Below are 20,062 nucleotides of genomic sequence, written 5' to 3'. Positions count from 1 at the left end.
AATAATGTTTTTTTACTCTCTGATAGTCAAAACATGTTCAAATATGCATTACAAAACTGTCAGGAAAAGTCTCTTCTGTAAATTCACACCACGAGCCCACACATGTAGACATCATTTTATACTAAAAGTACATCATATAAAAAGATGAGACTTAGGTTTTTATTTTAATTGGGTTCCAATAAGCCCAAATAGCAAAGAGAAATAAAAATGCATGCAAAAAAACACCTTGGGCCTTAAGAGGTTAAAGCTAACCTTAAAACCTATTTATTTAGACTTGCTTTTGATATTCGGTAGTACAAAATGCTGTTTTATTGATTCTTGTGTTCTTACTATTTTATGTGTTTTAATATTTAATTTTGTTTTTACTACTGTAAAGCACTTTTGGCCGCCTCCTGGTTGTAATAAGGTGCTTTATAAAAAAAGTTTCATTGATTGATTGATTGAGTGAAATTTGTAAAGACTAAGGGCTAGCTTAATTCCTTCATGTTGTCCCAACAGAGATTGTGTGGAATTCAGCATTCAACATGACAGTGTAGTTAATAAAAGAAAGTAATTGAAAACATGTTCAATAGTGAACTTTGAACGTTATTTGATGTTATTTAGTTTATGTGTGATGAACTGCTGTTGATTTAACTCTGACTTCTGCAAAGAGTTTGCCAAAGGCTAAAAACGTAACTATATTACTTCACACTACCAATTTAATCTGACAATGACATTTACATGAAAGAAATAATGTAACAATGCTCTCGAGATTTTGTACTGGCCTTTTATATAATTAAAAGAGAAAAAACAGCTTTGAGTTCACAGTGACGCATGAAAATCTATTACATTTTTTTCAATTTCAGATGACATCACTGTTATAAAGTTTAACAGGGTTTCTATCATTCAACATGATACAGAATTCCGCATAACATGCTATCAAATTACTATCAAAACGATTGCAAACTGCAGTTGGACAGTATACTTGTATATAAAACTTTCCAAATGTAAATAAAGAGTTAAAGTATCACAAAATAGACTGGCCTATCTTAAATATCAATTGCTTTTGTATACAGTATAAAAGTATGTCTTATTTCAACTTAAAATGCATGACTCATAATGCATGCAACGTTTACCCACGTAAATCTTAACAGTTTGTTCCACAAGCATTAATCATGTACAATAATTACTCATGGTCCACAGAGTGCGCGAAACAGTCCATGAAACATTTTCCTCTTCTATATTTCATATCAATTATCAGTCAACAGGTCTCTCGCACCGCGCTACCAACTGTACTTTTCTCATCAGCTGCCCTTCTCCAAACAAACAAACACTGAGTCATTAAGGTAACGTGCGAGTTTCTTCGTTTGTGGAGGACGGAGTTTTCACACATTACCAACACTTTTACGCACTAATACGATCCCACGATGACCGCTTCCACATCCTTTGACGGTCTTCTGTCTGTAACCAGAAAGTTGATCATCCCTTCGGACTTAATCAGCAAGTTGCAGCCTAAAAAGAAGATGCCGAAGACGACGGTGAGCGCCAGGACGCACATGACCGCGATCTGCACCGTGCGCATGATGAAGACGCTGCGCTCGTCCAGCGCCGCGGACACAAACCCGCTGTCCGTCACCACCGAAGACACGTTACAGCACGACAGAAAGCTCGTGTTGGAGAACAGAGCGCTGTCTGTGTCGTTGAAACCCGTTGAATTCATGCTGAACTGCTGTTCTCTGGTCTCCTCTGGAAGAGAGGAGCAGGTGCGTATAGTTTTCCAAGTTTCCCTCAGTTTATGAAAGTCCCGAGAGCGAAGAAGATCCTGACAGAATGAATGGGTGGACGTGCAGTGGTTGTACTCGGTGCTGTGGTGGAGGTGACTGGGAGCTCTGGTCTGCAGAGGACAGGGGGTTTGACTCCTGAGAGTACTGAGAGTTCAGCCGCGGCCGCTGGGCTTTGCGTTCAGATTGCGCCCCCTTTGACGCAAACTGAAAAAAAATACAGGCCGGGAACAGCGACAAAAAACTAACCAACTACAAAATGAACCATTATTTTTGAAAGTACTTTAAATGAGATTTAAAAAATCTCTAAACTTCGATTGTAATGCATAAAAGGAGTATTCAAAGTGTGTAACAGATTCTGCAGAGAAACAATGTTCAAATATTCATTTTAAAGGTTCACTAAAGAAATGAAAATTTACTCCCTATTTTGTCACCCTCAAGTGGTTCCACGATGGGCTCCAATGGGACATTTTTGTCCAGATGTTTTTGAGTAACTTTTTTGTACCTCTAGTATAAAATAGACTTATGAAAGGAATTGATTGAAGAGTATAAACATTCAATACATGATTGGATTAAAGGGACAGTTCACCCAAAAATGAACATTAACTCACTATTTACTCTCCCTCAAGTGGTTCCAAGACTATGAGTTTCTTTATTCTGCTACACATTGATGAAGATATTTTGAATAAATGTAAAAACCACTGACTTTTATAGGAAACACAAATATTATGAAAGTCAATGGTTACAGGTTTCCAACATTTTTCAAAATATCTTCTTTTGTGTTCAACAGAATAAAGAAAGAGTTTTGAAAAAAGGATGAGTAAATGATGACAATTTTCATTTTGGATGAGCTATCCCTTTAATGACAAATGATCTGCAAGTCAGGAGATAATTAAGTGGTTTTAGCAACTTTTTTTTAAACAAACGATGCTAAATAGCACTTAAAGTGGTTCATTGACTCGTAATCATAAAGGCATCACTTTACATTTCTTTGAAGGCACTTTTTAGACCCATATAACACTCAATGCTGCTTGTTCAAACTACTTAATTAAAATAAGTGGAAAAACAGTTCTTTAGTTGTTTTGGGACAACCTAATTGTATCATATCGAATCCACTTTAATTTGTAGAAATAATTAAGTTAATTTCAACATGAAGGAATTGTGTGGAACCCAGGATTTTTTACAGTAAAGGTTTTAGATCTGTTTTGAATCCCTATAATGCTTTTGTGAAATATTGTTGTACAGGAAATAAACTGTTTTATAGTCCTTTTCCCAGCTAATCTACAGAGACTATGAGATAGTAAGATAACCTTTAAAAAACTATACTGGGGCTTGACTGCTTCTTTTTTGTGTGTAAGGCAGTGGTGCTATACAAATAACACATTGACTACCCCAAAGGAACCGCTAAAGAACTACACTGGGAATAACAGGTTATTTATACGGTATTTGTACTATCTTAAAGTATTGAAATATTTAGGATGAAATCGGCTCTTTCATCCTTTAAAGACAGCAATGGTCCTGAGATGTTAAAAGTCAAAAGGAACCGATAGCACTGTCCAAACATTCAGTGTGACTTCAGTGGTTTAAATGTAGTCATACAAAGCTCCAAGAACACTTTAGTGGATCAAAAGAAACTTTAAAAACAACTTTGTTCATCAATGTTTTCCGTATCAGACACCAATGCATATTTACTACTGGAATTAAAACACTTGCGTGTTGCGCTGCTGACTTTAATGGCAATATATCATCATTTCCTATGATTACAGTTGAGCCACTTAGGTCACATGGGATGTTTGGACAGTGTTTTTGGTTGCTTTTCTGGATTATGAATTAGTCGAGACTGTTGCTGTCAACAGAGGGTGGGGGAGTGCTCGGATTTCATCTAAAATATCTTAATTTGTTTTCTGAAGATGAACGAAGGTCTCAGAGGATTGGAATGACATGAACCATGAGGGTGAGTAATTAATAACAGAATTTTCTTTTTTGGATTTACTAATTCTTTAAACTATTTGCAGTTATTTGTAGGTGCAGGGCGTCACGGTGGTGCAGTGGGTAGCACAATCGCCTCACAGCAAGAAGGTCACAGCATGGTTTGAGCCTCGGCAGGGTCAGTTGGCATTTCTGTGTGGAGTTTGCATGTTCTCCCCGTGTTCGCGTGCATTTCCTCCGGGTGCTCCTGTTTCCCCCAAAGTCCAAAGACATGCGCTAAATGTTAATTGGGTAGGCTTAATTGTCCGTAGTGTATGTGTGTAAATTAGTGTATGCTGATGTTTCCCAGAGGTGGGTTGCGGCTGGAAGGGTGTCCTCTGTGTAAAACATATGCTGTATGTTGGCGGTTCTTTCCACTGTGGCGACCCCTGATTAATAAAGGGTTAATAAGTGTGATTGCTGCAATTCCTTGTATAGCAACAAGGGGATACTAATAACTTTAACAACTTTACCAGAAATGCCAACAACTTGTTGAATTTTAAAGCATGGCAAAGCCCCCATTTAAAATGTGATATATGGTAATATATGCAAATGACATATTTATAAATGAACTTTTAATCAGCTTTACAAATAGTCAAATATGCATTGAAACACATTAACTGTAATTTTATAGAGTAAATGTTTTATATTTGGCCATATATTAGACTTCTGTATGAGCCCCAAAAAAATTACTTTGAAATGTATTTCTTAGACAATTAATAATCAGCCACATTTCATAATCATGACTGCCATAGTTGTAATTAGTACACTATTAGTATAGTAGTGTATTTTATTCGCCATTTTAAACTATTCAAAAGAACTAATACTTGTTATATACAGTTGAAGTCAGAATTATTCGCCCCCCTTTGATTTTGTTTTCTTTTCTAAATATTTTCCAAATGATGTTTAACAGGGCAAGGAAATGTTCACAGTATGTCTGATAATATTTTTTTCTTCTGGAGAAAGTCTTATTTGTTTTATTTCAGCTAGAAAAAAGCCATTTTTAATTTTTTAAAAAGCATTTTAAGGACAGAATTATTAGACTCTTTCAGCATTTTTCAATAGTCTACAGAACAAACCATCATTAAGCAATAACTTGCCTAATTACACTAACCTGTCTAGTTACCGTAATAAACCTAGTTAAGCCTTTAAATGTCACTTCAAGCTGTATAGAAGTGTCTTGTAAAATATCTAGTCAAATATTATTTACTGTCATCATGGCAAAGATAAAATAAATCAGTTATTAAATATATTAATATATTTATAAATATATATTAAACTATTATGTTGAAAAAATGTGTTGAAAAAATCTCTCCGAAATTGGGGAAACATAATAAACGGGGGTTAATAATTCTGACTTAAACTGTATATGTGTGTATTACATTTTAGCAAAGCTTTTGGTTAATTCTTTACTGTATGGTTTCATTTGTTAACATTGCGTCTACTGCATTATATATAATATATTCAAGGGTTATGGTCCTTATTTTTACCCAGTTTACGATGATAAGCAAAATAGGATTATAAAATAAAGAGCTAGCAAACTTAGTTAATTGTTAGTTCATCATTATGTACAACCCCAAATCAGAAAAAGTTGGAACAGTATTGAAAAAATGCAAAAAAAAAAAAAAAAAAATGCAAAAAAAAAAAAAAAAGAAAGTAGTGATTTCCACATTTACTTTGACTTGTATTTCATTGCAGACAATTCATTCATTCATTTTCCTTCATCAGGGGTCGGCACAACGAAATAAACCGACAACTTATCCAGCATATGTTTTACACAGCGTATGCCTTTTCAGCTGCAACCCAGCACTGGGAAACACACACTCACATTCACAAACATACACTAAGGCCAATTTAGCTTATAAGGCTTATTTTTTTGGACTTTAAGGGAAACCGGAGCACCCGGAGAAAACGCACACAAACATGGGGAGAACATGCAAATAACACACAGAAATACCCATTGTCCCTACCGGGGCTCGAACCAGTGACCTTCCTGCTGTGTTCTCTCATGAAATTATAATACTGCCAAGCTGGTATACTATAGAAAAGGTATTAATAAATATAAGTACATTGACAATATGGCATAAATGTCCATGTGTTAACATTTAGTTTATCACAACATTTAACAATATAATAATACTTCCGACATTAAAATTGATGTGGAAATAGCATTGTTTGGATGGTCAGACCAGGCTCTAACTTGGCCTAAACATCAACAACTCTCCCTTATGTTTGGTATGGTGCTGGCTAAGAGAGTGATTCTGATGGAGTGGAAATCCACGAAATGGTTTCTGCCCTCAAGTTGGAAAGGTTACGTTTCTCTAGATTTGGCAAACAGAAGTTGTATGACAAAATATGGGGCCCCTTCCTTAGATGTATAGGTTAATAATGTTTCTGTAATAATTTTTTTTCTCTCCACTGCCTTTTTACTTGTCATTCTATTTTGTTTTTATTCCATCAGTCTGGCTGAGATTTCGTTATTGTTTTTTGATGGTGCTGTATAATGGCTGTATTGTTTGCTAGTGTTTTGGTGCGTGTTCTAGTTAGTATAAGGTAATAACACCGAGATAAGTTTGTTAAAATATATACATGATGTACACTATATGGTGTTATGTTTAAAAAAAAAAAAAAAACTTCTATAAGTAAAAAAACAAAAACAAAAAAACAACGAATAATACTTCCAATGGATTTATTAACTTAATAAAATATTAATTTATTATTTTGTTTTTTTATTATGTTAATTAATGCACTTAACTAATGTAAAAAACAATTAATGGTTGAATTATTATTAATTAAGCATTAAAATATTTACAAATGTACAAATACTGTACATACATAAATTTACAAATATGTATATATATATATATATATATATATATATATATATATATATATATATATATATATATATATATATATATATATATATATATATATATGTGTGTGTGTGTGTGTTGTGTGTGTGTGTGTTAATTAGTTACTATTATTTCATTTTAGATAATACATCACGTTAGGTAATGTATCACTAACAGGCCAGGGAGATTCAAACGAATAAATAAATAATTGTCACTAATGGATTACAATCGGGTAATTAAAAAAAGTAGTAGTGGCACAAAGTAAATGTTAATAAGGTGAATTAGGAAAACCAATTGCACATGAAATATCTTTTTGCTCTGTGGCATTAAAAATGCTCATTATTTTTAATTAAAAGTGTGTTTTTGCACACTATAACTAAAGGCTAATTAGTGAACTAAACTGAGCTTGGTTTGTGTGTTTGCAGTCTGCAGTCACGCGTGCAGCAGAGGGCAGAGTTGCTCCTAAAATGTGTCTAAATCAAGGTGGACCTCTGCTGTCACTGTCATATGAGTATGTAATGCGGTGTGTTTTAATCATGACCTCCTTGTTAAGCACGCAAGCTCCATTTCATATGTTTTATTACAATGATCCATCCCAAAAGTTGACGCATGCATGAAACCACCATACTGTGAGTCACATCTGGGTTTAACTTCAAGATGGAGATCCATAATTAATGAAAGCACACAACAACAATAAAAACCCTCAGGACTGAAGAGTGCACATGTAAACATGGATGTAGAACAGGAGGATTGCCATGGAAATATATGGGAGCGATAGTTCCGTTCAGCATTACAGATAATCTTTTTAATTTACTTCTGTTTACACACTTACTCAGGTGAAAACTGACATGTTGTGGTGCCAGATCAGTCTCAAAAACAATACATATACAAAATAAAGCTAATGCATCCACAACACAATTCACATTTACAAAATCCAATTTGTAAACAATTTGTGAACTCACATGTAAAATTCAAAAATATTTTTGCCAAAAAAATTGGATTTGTGTATTTTTATATCTAGTTTTGAATTTACAAATAGGATTAGTGCATTTACGAATTGGATTTGTGTATTTATGAATTGTGGTTTTACATTTAAAATTGGGTTTGTGTATTTATGAATCTTGTTTTGAATTTACGAATTGGATTTGTGTATTTATGAATTGTTTTTTTACATTTAAAATTCGGTTTGTGTATTTATGAATCTTTTTTGAATTTACAAATTGGGTTTGCATATTTTTAGATCGTGTTTTGAATTTACAAATTGGATTTGTGTTTTTATGAATTGTGTTTCGAATTTACAATTTGGATTTGTGTATTTTTATATCGTGTTTTGAATTTACGAATTGGATTTGTGTATTTACGAATTGTTTTAAATTTCCGAATTGGATTTGTGTATTTATAAATCGTGTTTTTAAATTTAAAATTGGGTTTGTGTATTTATGAATCTTGTTTTGAATTAACGAATTGGGTTTGTGTATTTTTATATCGTGTTTTAAATTTACAAATTAGATTTGTGTATTTCCGTATTGTGTTTTAAATTTCCGAATTGGATTTGTGTATTTATGAATCGTGTTTTTAATTTTCTAATTGGGTTTGCGTATTTATCAATCGTTTTTTTAATTTTTAAATTGGATTTGTGTGTTTACGAATTTTGTTTAGAATTTTCAAATTGGGTTTGTGTATTTTTATATTGTGTTTTGAATTTCCGAATTTGATTTGAGCATTTCCGAATTGGATTTTGAATTTCCAAATTGGATTTGTGTATTTATGAATCGTGTTTTTAAATTTAAATTGGGTTTGTGTATTTATGAATCTTGTTTTGAATTAACAAATCGGGTTTTGCATATTTATTGATCGTGTTTTGAATTTACGAATTGGATTTGTGTTTTAATGAATTGTGTTTCGAATTTACAATTTGGATTTGCGTATTTATGAATCGTGTTTTGAAATTTAAGAATTGGATTTGCGTATATATAAATTGTGTTTTGAATTTACGAATTGGATTTGTTTTTTTATGAATCGTGTTTTGAATTTACGAATTGGATTTGTGTATTTATGAATCGTGTTTTGAATTAATGAATTGGGTTTGTGTATTTATGAATTATGTTTTGAAATTTCAAGTTGGCTATGTGTATTTATGAATCGTGTTTTGAATTTTAGGAATTGGATTTGTGTATGTAAGAATTGTGTTTTGAATTTATGTATTGGATTTGTGTATTTATAAACTGTGTTTTGAATTTACAATTTAGATTTGCATATTTTTGAATCGTGTTTTGAATTTTAGTATTGGATTTGTGTATTTATAAATTGTGTTTTGATTTAACAAATTGGATTTGTGTTTTTATAAATCGTGTTTTAAATTTATGAATTGGATTTGTGCATTTACGAATCGTTTTTTGAATTTACGAATTGGATTTGGGTTTTTACGAATCGTGTTTTGAATTAACGATTTGGATTTGCGTATTTATGAATCGTGTTATGAATTTTTCAATTGATTTGTTTTTTTGAATCGTGTTTTGAATTTACGAATTGGATTTGTGTATTTAAGAAATGTGTTTTGAATTTTCAAATTGGGTCTGTGTATTTATGAATCGTGTTTTAAATTTTTGAATTGGATTTGTGTAATTTTGAATCGTGTTTTGAATTTTAGTATTGGATTTGTGTATTTATAAATTGTGTTTTGATTTACCAAATTGGATTTGTGTATTTAAGAAATGTGTTTTGAACTTACCAGTTGGAATTTGTAAATGAGAATTGTGTTGTGGATGTATGAATTATATTTTGTAAATGTATCATTTTTAAGACTAACCTGGCTCCATATCCACCTGCTCCTATATAACTGCAAGTATTCTGCTTTGAAAAATCAGCACGTCTAAACCATGTATTTGATGCTCAGGGTTAAATGTGTCTTGAACAAGCACTTAGCAGCATCAAAGCTTTGGATATCGGGCATATAATAAGTCCTAAAAGCCCCTTTTGTGAAGCGTTCAGCAGTGGGAGGAAGAATCGATCATGGAGGGTGCTTGGATCCTCTCATACCTGGCCTTTTAATCAACAGGCCGCTAAACGGGATCTGTGCAATGCAAACAACATCCCGTAATGTGGCTCCAGGAGCGAGTCCATCAAATGTGGAGCTTTCCAGTCGCACTGGGGGTCCTGTCTTTTTTTTTTTTAACATGTCCTCTCTGTCCCGTATCACCCTCTCCATGTGTATATGAATCATCAGACCCATCCAGAAGAGAAAAAGAGAGAGAGATGTGCTCTCAGGACATAGAGCTATTCCTGTCTGGGTGTTTCTGTGCACATTGAAATGTGCTCTCTCTCTTCGAATGCGTTCACTATGCTGCTCTTCCTCAGTGGTGGAGGTAAAGAGGGAAAAAGAGAGAGAGAGAGAAGGATGGAGTGTGGGTGGCTATGGGTAGAACAAGCTACAGATGGAGGAGTACAGAAATTTGTCATATGGAGAGATTCAGGAGGCATCTGAAATGAACGCAAGAAAAAAAAGCAAAGCAAAATGTGTGTTTTGAGCTCAGCTTCATGCTGATGTTGATCAGGCTGACGGTAAAATATGTTAAAATATCTGCGATGCGTGACTCATCTTGCAATGTCGTTTGGGTCTGCACGTTAATGTGATGAAATCTCTTCGTATTACGTGTAAAAGCTACAGAAATCCACATAATGAGAGATTCAGGAGAGCTGGAAATCGGAAAAGCGCTGCAGGGAGAAAAGCTGTCAAAGACTAATTGTGACATTATAAAAGCTGTGGTCATTTCAGAGGCCTGATTTCAACTTCTGCTCAATCAGCATCACGATAATGACTTATCAAACATTGGGATTCTGCATTGAGAAGAATTCTGCTTTAAAAAGCGCCTATATACTGTGATGTGATAAACTGTTTGCCCTTTACCGATTTCTTATGTGTTTGTATGTTTGTCACACATTAATGTTTCAGATCATCAAACAAATTAAAATAACAGTCAAAGATGACACAAGTTAACAAATTATGCAGTTCTTAAACAAAGGTTTTTATCATTAAAGGGCCATGACACCCCCCTCTTTCAGTTAAAGTCTACTTCAGAATTTTTTCAAAAGATGCATGATTAATGGGCGTGGAGCTCCGCGAGCATCGGGCAGGAGTGGGCGTGGCCAGCAGGGGAGAACGTGAGCGAACAACTGTTGTTGTCAGTTAGCTCACAAAATGAGACACAAAGAGGAGACGCGTGAGTTTATAGTTTACAAAGTTAAAATGCAAAGAAATGAACAGTGATTTAATGCCATTACATACATTTGTTATTCGTAATTTCATATACACATAACCACAATTTATATCATTATAAAGATAAGTGTGTTCATGTAAACCCTATAAATGAGGACTTCTCCCTCAATCCCCGTATCCAGCAGACTCGGTGCAGCAGGTCTCCTGACCTGTCTATTTTAACCATTAGCCCTGCTGGTAATTTGGAGGATTTAGGCAAACACAGCAGCACAGTGATGTGTCTGAATGTGAACGAACTCCTGATAAAAGACAGCGTCCGCCATTCTCTAATTCTCGTGCTGCTCTCCCGACAAAAATGCTAGCAGCACGCACACAGCTTTGCTGTATAATCGGCCCTGACAAGATCGCGGGGGGAAACATTCAACAAACCGTGTGGATGATGGAAACAAACGCATATGAGCCTTCATGAACGGCTAAATACTGTGCCGTGGTTTCCGTGTCTCTCAGCTCGGGCTTGACACTGGCAGGTCTGGCAGGTCTCATGAATAATTAAGCAGCCGGCTCTTCTCATAGGATAAGAAAACTCCGCTATGAATAATAATGAGAAACCGACGCGTCATCATTGCACTTGCAGTTCTGCGCTACGTCGCCGATTTTGATCCCGCCCCAAAAATCATTTTAAACCCGGAAGCTGAAATTAGCTGACAAAAGCTCAAAATTATCCAGTTTTCCGCACAATTAAAGCTAACAGGTGCTACCTTGTCTTAACTGATGCTCAACACACACACATCTGTTAATATAAAAAAAAAAGTTCTCCGGGGTGTCCTGAACCTTTAAGGGAAAACAAAATCAAAAACTACATCGCCTTGTGGGGAAAAAGTGTTTGCCATTGCTGTTAAAACATATCTTAACTTTGGTTTATCACACCTGAGTTCAGTTTCTTCTTCTTCTTCTTCCTGGTGTTTATTGGCAGTTCGCATTCTTAACAGAGCATTACCGCCATCTACTGTGGGTTATGGATCAGAGACTTTTATTTTTATTTTATTTTATTTATTTATTTTTTTTTTACCTCTAGACTCTTCAAAACCTGAGCCTTCGATGTTGCTGCGTGTTCAGCTCCTCCATCTACAGCTCAGGTCCTTCACAGCCGAGACATAGAAAAACATAGTAGAAGAGAGGAGAAAGCTAAATATTGTTATACATAAAATCATAATTAATTAAGTAAATTAAATAAATATATATAGACATTATATTATATGTATTAATTGAGTTCTTTTTAGGAATTGTATCAACCATTTATTTCCTTCCTGATATAAAAACTCTTTCAGTGTTATTTGTTCATCATTTATCTGTAGATCATTAATTAACATATTTCTTTCCTCTGTGTATTTATTGCAACTAATGATTATATGTTCTACTGTCTCTCTCTCTCTGCATCCATCACACAACCCTGTTGGATGTTTTCCTATCATGTGAGTTCAGTTTCTCTAGCCACGCCCTGGCCTGATTACTGCCACACCTGTTCCCAATCAAGAAATCACTTAAATAGGACCTGCCTGACAAAATGAAGTAGACCAACATATGCTTGAAAAGATAGACGTCATGCCGAGATCCAAAGAAATTTAAAAACAAATGAGAAACAAATAATTGAGATCTACCAGTCTGGTTATAAAGCCTGATTTATACTCGACGCGTCCACTTGTTTGCTTGAGTGTGCGCGGCGAATGTGATGTCATCGCTGAGTTTGCAGATGTTCGCTTTGACTGTGCTCAACATTATTTCGGCTGTCGGTGTTTACAGCATTTTTTGAGAATCGAGCGAACAGTGCGCGCAGCGCCGCATTTGATTTACGCTGAATATGAGATGCTTTGCAGAGATTTTGTCTGAAACAGTACGACTGTTCAGCCATCTTTATGATTCGTGATCAGAGAGATAACCAGATGATCAATAATTCTTGGCTAGAAACTGCAACAGCCGTGGGAAAGCGAAAAGTTTTTGTTAAAAGGTTTGGGTAAAACCTGAGGGGTAAGTTTTAAAAAAAACAAAAGAGGCCATGGCAAAAGTGAGCCAGGTACACAATCACAGAATGTTTTTCCACCAGTCATAGGTTTTACACCGATGTATATATACAATTGTGAATTTAAAACAATTTAATAGGAACAAATTATTTCTTTGATAACTGGAAGGGAATATTTGAACCTATAAGTATACAATATACTGATGCCCTGTTTTTCTAGGCTTTACTGGTGATAATGGTCAGGCATGTTGGACCATTATTGCCTTTTTAGCATAAATAGAGGGCTAGCCAGACAGTAATGTGTGGATTGTGGAGCGAGCTAAATCTAAAAAAAAAAAAAAAAAAGCATCTGTATTTTTAGGTAAGTGTGTTTTTTTGTTGTTGTTGCTTTCATTTTTTCCATAATAAAATATATATTTGTAGAGCAGTCCATGTTCTGTTGTCATTAATATTTTAATAAACTTTAACAGGTAAAACTTTCCGAGATATAAACAAAAGCAAGTGATGCATCAAAGTTTGATTTAAAAAAAAATCTTGTATGGTTCTAAAAATCCTTATAATCATTACATTATTTATAAAAACAATAAAAATTATTAGTTTCAAATATTGAATGATATTAATGATATGACGTAGTTCCGGAAATGTCCTTCTGTTTATCCGTCTGACCAACACAATCTCACGGCAATTCGTAACTTTTTGATTTAGTGGCTAATTCGAATGAATTAGTACGATCGAATTCGAACAATTTAGTACGATTTGCTCATCCCCCAATGACAGTTGGGTTTAGGGGTGGGGTTAGGTGCCACGTCTCTTTTTTTAAATCGTACAATTTTGTACGACTGAACTTGTACGAATTCGTACAAATTAGCCACTAAACTGGCAAAACGTAAAATACTTGCGTTTTCTCGTGAGATCAGGCTGGTCTGACTTTACTGTCAGTTCCTTTTGACCACCCCCTGTCGTTTTATTGAATATCACAATGGCGAATTATAAAAACCTTGTCCGTTTCGTGAGGTGCGTGTGCAGTCAGTGGAGTTATTCGATGCAGTGCCAGGCGAAAGTATGAATCAAACTTAAAGCTTTGGAACTGCAGCAAACCACAGTGAAAGCCATTATTTACAAATGGCAAAAACATGGAACATTGGGGATGCAACCCTCAACACACAAATGGATCAGTAAGTTAAGAAGTCTAAAATCCTCCAAAGAGAGAGATGATACAACAACAGTGAAGGACTCGAAAAAAAGAGGTTAGGTAAAAATAATAAAAAATTGTATTTCAACAATTCCACAGAAATATAAAATGAAAACATGTACAACATATACAAATAAAACAAGATCCTGTATTCATCTTCAATTGGTCTTAAGCAATCACTAGATGTGATTTCGCAGGTCAGAGTTCACCAAGCTTGAACTGTTGAATGCAGGAAACTGCAAACATTTTTGCATGATAAGCTGTGATCACTCTGGACTTTTCTCCCCACAGACTTCCATTCACGAGCATGCGAATGCGTCAGCCTGGAAACGCAAGCTCGTGCGACAAGTTGCGCAGTTTGCCACGTTGCAAACTTCAAGCTTAGTGCAATCTGACCTGCGAAATCACACCACTTGACTACGTGAGACCAATCAAGGGAACAAAACATGACCTCACAGAAGAGAAATGTAAAATATGGACCAATCGGTCACTGTTTTAAATGTCTAATCATCGTAGTTGGACTGAGGGTGAGTAAATAATCAACAAATGCACAATTTTGGGTAAACTATCCCTATATTTTTTTACCATTTTAATACCTTTATATCTAATCAACATCATCATAAGATTTACTTGATTTTAACAGCAAGGGTGCCCAAACTTGGTCCTGGAGAAAGCCTAGTAAAAGCTTGATTAGCTAGCCCAGGTGTGTCTGATTGGGGTCGGAACTAAACTTTGCAGAACACCAGGCTTTCAGGAGCGAGTTTGGGCACTCCTACTGTAATATCAGGGAAATCTTATGGTGATTTTCGTTAGATATCACAATGTTAAAATGGTAAGCAGCAAAGCAAAATGTAGCATAAATAAATAGCAAAATGTTTATCCATTGATGATATTGTTGAGTTGTATTCAAATCTGACAATTGTCTGACAACATAATTTATATTTGGGAATTAATGTGATAATTTTACATAATGCATTCTTTCTTTTTCGTATGCATCTTGTTTATCCCTGCCCCTTTTTACAGCGCTGTACTACAGAATTTCACAAGCTTAAAGTCTAGCGTGACCGCAGCTTTATGTTGAACGGGCTATTTATAGTGAGTTTGGAATAATCCAATTGGTTTACTAATGATTACAGATGAGAGACCAGACTCGAACAGTCATATCACGTGCTTCTCTTGACATTTGTGAAAATTAAATTTATAAGTAGATTTTAATCAAAAAATAATCTTGTAAATTTATAAAAGTTGCAAAGGTAATTTTTTTTATTGATAGATTGAAGTGATTGAAAGGAGAAAAAGAAGGCATTAAAACATCAGTTATGTTAAGTATGTCCATCAGATAGAAAATAACAATTCAACAATTGCAGCAGCCAAAAAACAAAACTACTTTATTTATTTTAATAAAAGATTTGTAATGATTGAGTAGGTAGAAGTTAAAACCTGTTAAAAATATCTACCATCCATGAGTCATCTGGCATTACCATTCATATTTGTGCATCGATGTAATATAATCTTATTATAATATTTCATGCATAAAAAATGCCTTAAGGAGAGAACAAAAAGGCGTCTCAAATGACTGCAAGAATGAAAAATAAACTCAACAAACATTTAACCTGTAATTTTGATTAGAAGTAATTGGAAATATTTAATTATGCTCATAGAAGTACGGTTATAGTGATGTTGATTACTTAGAAGTTATAATATTTAAAAAGAAAACGATGATGCTTGAGTCATCTAGAAATAATGTTCATATTTATTCATTAATGCAACATATTTTATTTACGAGGCATCTGGAAAGTATTCATATTGATTCACATTTTCCACAGTTTTTTATTCAATTAATTTATTTCTTAAAAATTCTACACACAATACCCCATAATGACAATGTGAAAAAAGATTTTTTGAAATTGTTGCAAATTTATTAAAAATAATAAACCTGAAAAGTCACATGAACATAAGTATTCAATGCCTTTGCTCAATACTGTGTTGATGCACCTTTGGCAGCAATTACAGCCTCAAGTCTTTTTGAATATGATGCCACAAGCTTGGCACGCCAGTCTTTGTGAATTTTTGTTCATTCCACTTTGCAGTATCTCTCTAGCTCTAGCACTTTGGATGGGAGGCGATGGTGTACAGCCATTTTCAGATCTCTCCAGAGATGTTCGATAGGATTTAGGTCTGGGCTCTGGCTGGGCCACTCAAGGACATTCATCGAGTATTTGTGAAGCCACTTCATTGATATTTTGGTGGTGTGCTTTGGGTCATTGTCCTGCTGGAAGACTGTCACCCAGTTTGAGGTCAAGAGCACTCTGAAGCAGCTTTTTAATCAGGATGTCTCTGTGCATTGCTGCATTCATCTTTCCCTCTATCCTGACTAGTCTTCCAGTTCCTGCTGCTGAAAAACATCCCCACAGTACGATGCTGCCATCTCCATGGTTCACTGTAGGGATGGTATTAGCCTGGTGATGAGCGGTGCCGGGTTTTCTCCAAATGTAACGCCTGGCATTCACTCCAAAGAGTTCAATTTTAGTCTCATAAAACCAGAGAATTTTGTTTCTTATGATCTGAGAGTCCTTCAGATGCCTTTTGGCAAATTCCAGGCGGGGAGTGGCTTTCATCTGGCCACTCTACCGTACAGGGCTGATAAGTGGATTGCTGCACAGATGGTTGTCCTTCTGCAAGGTTCTCCTCTCTTCACAGAATACTCAGACAGAGTGACCATCAGGTTATTGATCACCTCCCTAACTAAGGCCCTTCTCCCCCGATCACTCAGCTTAGATGGCCGGCCAGCTCTAGTAAGAGTCCTGATGATTCCACACATCTTCCACTTACGTATGAGGCCACTGTGCTCATTGGACCTTTCAGAACAGCAAGAATGTTTCTGTAACCTTCCCCTGCCTTGTGCCTTGAGACAATCCTGTCTCGGAGGTCTACAGACAATTCCTTTGTCTTCATGCTTGGTTTGTGCTTTGACATGCACTTTCACCCCTGGGATCTTATATAGACAGGTGTATGTCTTTTCAAATCATGTCCAATCAACTGAATTTACAACCGGTGAACTCCAATAAATCTGCTGAAACATCTCAAGGATGATCAGTGGAAACAGAATGTGCCTGAGCTCAATTTAGAGCTTATCTGGCAAAGGCTGTTTCTTTTTTTACATTGTCATTACGGGGTTTTGAGTGTAAAATTTTGAAGAAAGAAATGAATTTAATAAATAGTGGAATAAGCCTCTAACATTAAAAAATTTGGAAAAAGTGAAGTGATATGAATACTTTCTTGAAGCACTGTACATTATGCATAAAATACAGAAATTTGTCTTGATGAGAGATTCAAAAGTGATTGAAATAAAGGCAAACCTTGCATATAAAATGAGTGCAAGAAGAAAAACAAAGCAACGTTTTAATGTTTCAATAGAAGCTCAACCTTGTTGTGTTGTTGAATAGGTTGAATATTAATATCTTGAAATCTGAAAGAATAGCGGGGAGGGAAAAAAACTAAATGTCTATGTATTTCCAGGAAAGCTCAAAGTCATAATGATGTTGATCAGGTAGAAGCTATAATCTTAATACTCACGAGGCATGAGTCATCAGGCAATGACATTTATATTTGCGCATTAACGTAATGTAATCTTTTTATATTGTTCATAAAAGCTACAGAAATATGTCTTGAGGAGATAATAAAACAAGACTAAAGAGGCATCTGAAATTACTGCAAGCGCAAAAACAAAACAAACTATTAAAGTGATTTAACTGAAGCTTGGCTTTATTGTAATGTTGATTAGTTATTATTAATAAAAAGAAAGACAAAATGCTAAATATCGATCTCTTTTTATAAAGGCTCAAAGTTATAATTGTTATCAGGTTGGATTGACTGAAACAGGGGTCACCAACCCTGTTCCTGGAGAGCTGCCTTCCTGCAGATTTCAGTTGCAACCCTGACCAAACACAGCTGTCTGTAATTATCAAGTGCTAACTAATTGGCTCAGGTGTGTTTGATCAGGGTTGGAGCTGAATTCTGCAGGAAGGCAGCTCTCCAGGAACAGGGTTGGTGATTCCTGGACTAAATTATCTTTATTTAAAAATTGAAATATCTAAGACCCCATTTACACTAATGTGGTTTAGTTTTTAAACAGCGTTAGAACGAAAACGATCCACATCCACACTGGTGTTTCACCTAGCGTTTCTCAAAAGTCTCTGGCATGCGCTGCAGCGTATGAGGAGGTCTGAGGTCCAGGCAGTCAGCGTGTGCTTTAAGCACAGCTCCCCTGCTGAGAGCAGTGCACGTCGGGCAGTTCATCAAGGATATACTGCTGGATCCCATCTCACTATAGTTGATAAACGGGATATTTAATTCATCTTGTCTCAATCTAACAACTCTTTAGTCTTTTGAATCTAATACTTTTTCTTAGGTAATGTGTTGGCCGAAACCAAAGATAAGTTAATACATAAATTCTGCACATTTCACTGAGTGCTTGCCCTTATTTCTATATTGTTTGTTATACTTTTATAATGCCCATTATTGATTATTAAAACTAATATTCAGCAAAACAGAGGGTATGTTTTGTATTTTCTATGAAAGTGAAAGGAGGGAGTTATGTTATAGGCTCTGTTTTGTTATAAATATGCATACAGTGAAGATGACGATCGTAAAAATATGTAGCTACATGAAGCCTCAACATTTCTGGTGTTGTTTATATCGAAATAAAAATAGGCAGTTCTTTATATCATCTTTTCAATTTATTGTTGAGATTGTGAAACAATGTAGCCAAGGTGATGTGAATGACGTTATAAAGTGCACTGTTCTTTTTGAAGATTTACTCGACCTGTCCTCAGGAGTTTGTTTTCCACATCAAACTTGCGAAGTCTGAACTTACAAGGAGAGGATGCAAGACTGAACTTTGTGTACTTAATATTGAGGAAAAAGCCCCAATTAAATATTCGAATGTCTGCAGCCAACAACATGAAGGAATTAAGTTAACTTAATGTTTTTACAAATTTAAGTGGATTGAACATAAAACAAATAAGTTGTCCCAAAAAAATCTAAATAATTCTGTTGTTTCAACTCATTTTAAATAAGTAGTTTGAACAAGCAGCAAAATATATTTTTCCAGTGTTTTGTTTTTATTGGTTCTATCTGTTCTATTGGTTATTTTAATGAGCAAAACATACACTTTCTTGTCTTTATGTGAACATATGTGCCTTATTCTTTAAAGTAAATTTAAAAATGACTTTTTTATAGTTTATAGTTCTATATACTGATTCAAAGTCACAATAGTCACTGCGTTATATCATCCTTATGAAACGGGAGATGTTTTAAAGAACACTGTATGTTGCAGTCATTGCTCTTATTTAAACAGTTACATGTCAACACATTTCTTCATTATACAGCGATAAGCATAGCTGGAAGTCTTTAAGTGATTATCTGAAACTCTTGTGAACCTTTGTGTTGGGTATAAAAAAGACACGTGAGGTTTTTATAATGCTCCGTTTTATATTATATTAAAAAAACTTAGACAAATATGAAGTGTTATGTATTTTGCTGACTTGCGCACTTACATTATCCCAAATGTTTTTACAAATTTTTAAATCCAGAGAAATAAGCCATTTTAACAAGTGACACGAACCTTCGCCTGTGTGGCCATGCTTAGTTCATACAGTACATCCTCGATTACCTTTTTGGTTTTATAAAAAAAAACATGGAAACACCGAAGGCACTTTAAAATGTTGTGTACTTTCTTAGAATGCACAGATCAGCATTCTAACAGAACTTTCAAATTAATTTATTATGATAAAACAGGGGTGCGCAGGGGTGCTCAGTAGCTAGCACGTTTGCCACACAGCAAGAAGGTTGCTGGTTCGAGCCTTGGCTGGGTCAGTTAGCATTTCTGTGTGGAGTTTGCATGTTCTCCACATATTGGTGTGGGTTTCCGCCGGGTGCTCCGCTTTCCCCCACAAGTCCAAAAACATGTGGTATAGGTGAATTGGGTAGGCTAAATTGCCCATAGTGTATGTGTGTGGGTGAGAGTGAGTGGATGTTTCCCAGTGATGGTTT

At 35.1% G+C, this 20,062-nt stretch overlaps 2 protein-coding genes and 1 long non-coding RNA gene across 3 annotated transcripts in view; 1 reads left to right on the top strand and 2 right to left on the bottom strand.

Moving 5' to 3' along the window:
• Positions 1-752: 752 nt before the first annotated feature.
• Positions 753-1,842, bottom strand: rprmb (reprimo, TP53 dependent G2 arrest mediator candidate b). The gene is given in 1 exon segment (NM_200806.1): positions 753-1,842. A coding segment is annotated over 1 exon segment (309 nt). The 5' UTR covers positions 1,700-1,842; the 3' UTR covers positions 753-1,390.
• A 1,828-nt stretch (positions 1,843-3,670) lies between these two features.
• On the top strand, positions 3,671-9,454 carry LOC147843402 (uncharacterized). The gene is made up of 3 exons (XR_015493372.1): positions 3,671-3,714; positions 7,009-7,094; positions 7,186-9,454. It is a non-coding gene; the product is annotated as an uncharacterized LOC147843402 (long non-coding RNA).
• A 9,279-nt stretch (positions 9,455-18,733) lies between these two features.
• The window catches only part of stk24b (serine/threonine kinase 24b (STE20 homolog, yeast)), an 835,587-nt gene continuing 834,258 nt past the window's right edge, over positions 18,734-20,062 (bottom strand). Inside the window, exon 11 of the transcript XR_015492652.1 lies at positions 18,734-18,956. The gene's annotated coding sequence lies outside the window, so the exon portion shown is untranslated. The remainder of the gene's footprint in view (positions 18,957-20,062) is intronic.

Source organism: Danio rerio, chromosome 6 (genome assembly GCF_052040795.2).
Source record: "Danio rerio strain M-AB ecotype USA chromosome 6, GRCz13ab, whole genome shotgun sequence".
Classification (NCBI taxonomy): domain Eukaryota; kingdom Metazoa; phylum Chordata; class Actinopteri; order Cypriniformes; family Danionidae; genus Danio; species Danio rerio.
This window is presented reverse-complemented; position numbering and strand designations above follow the sequence as displayed.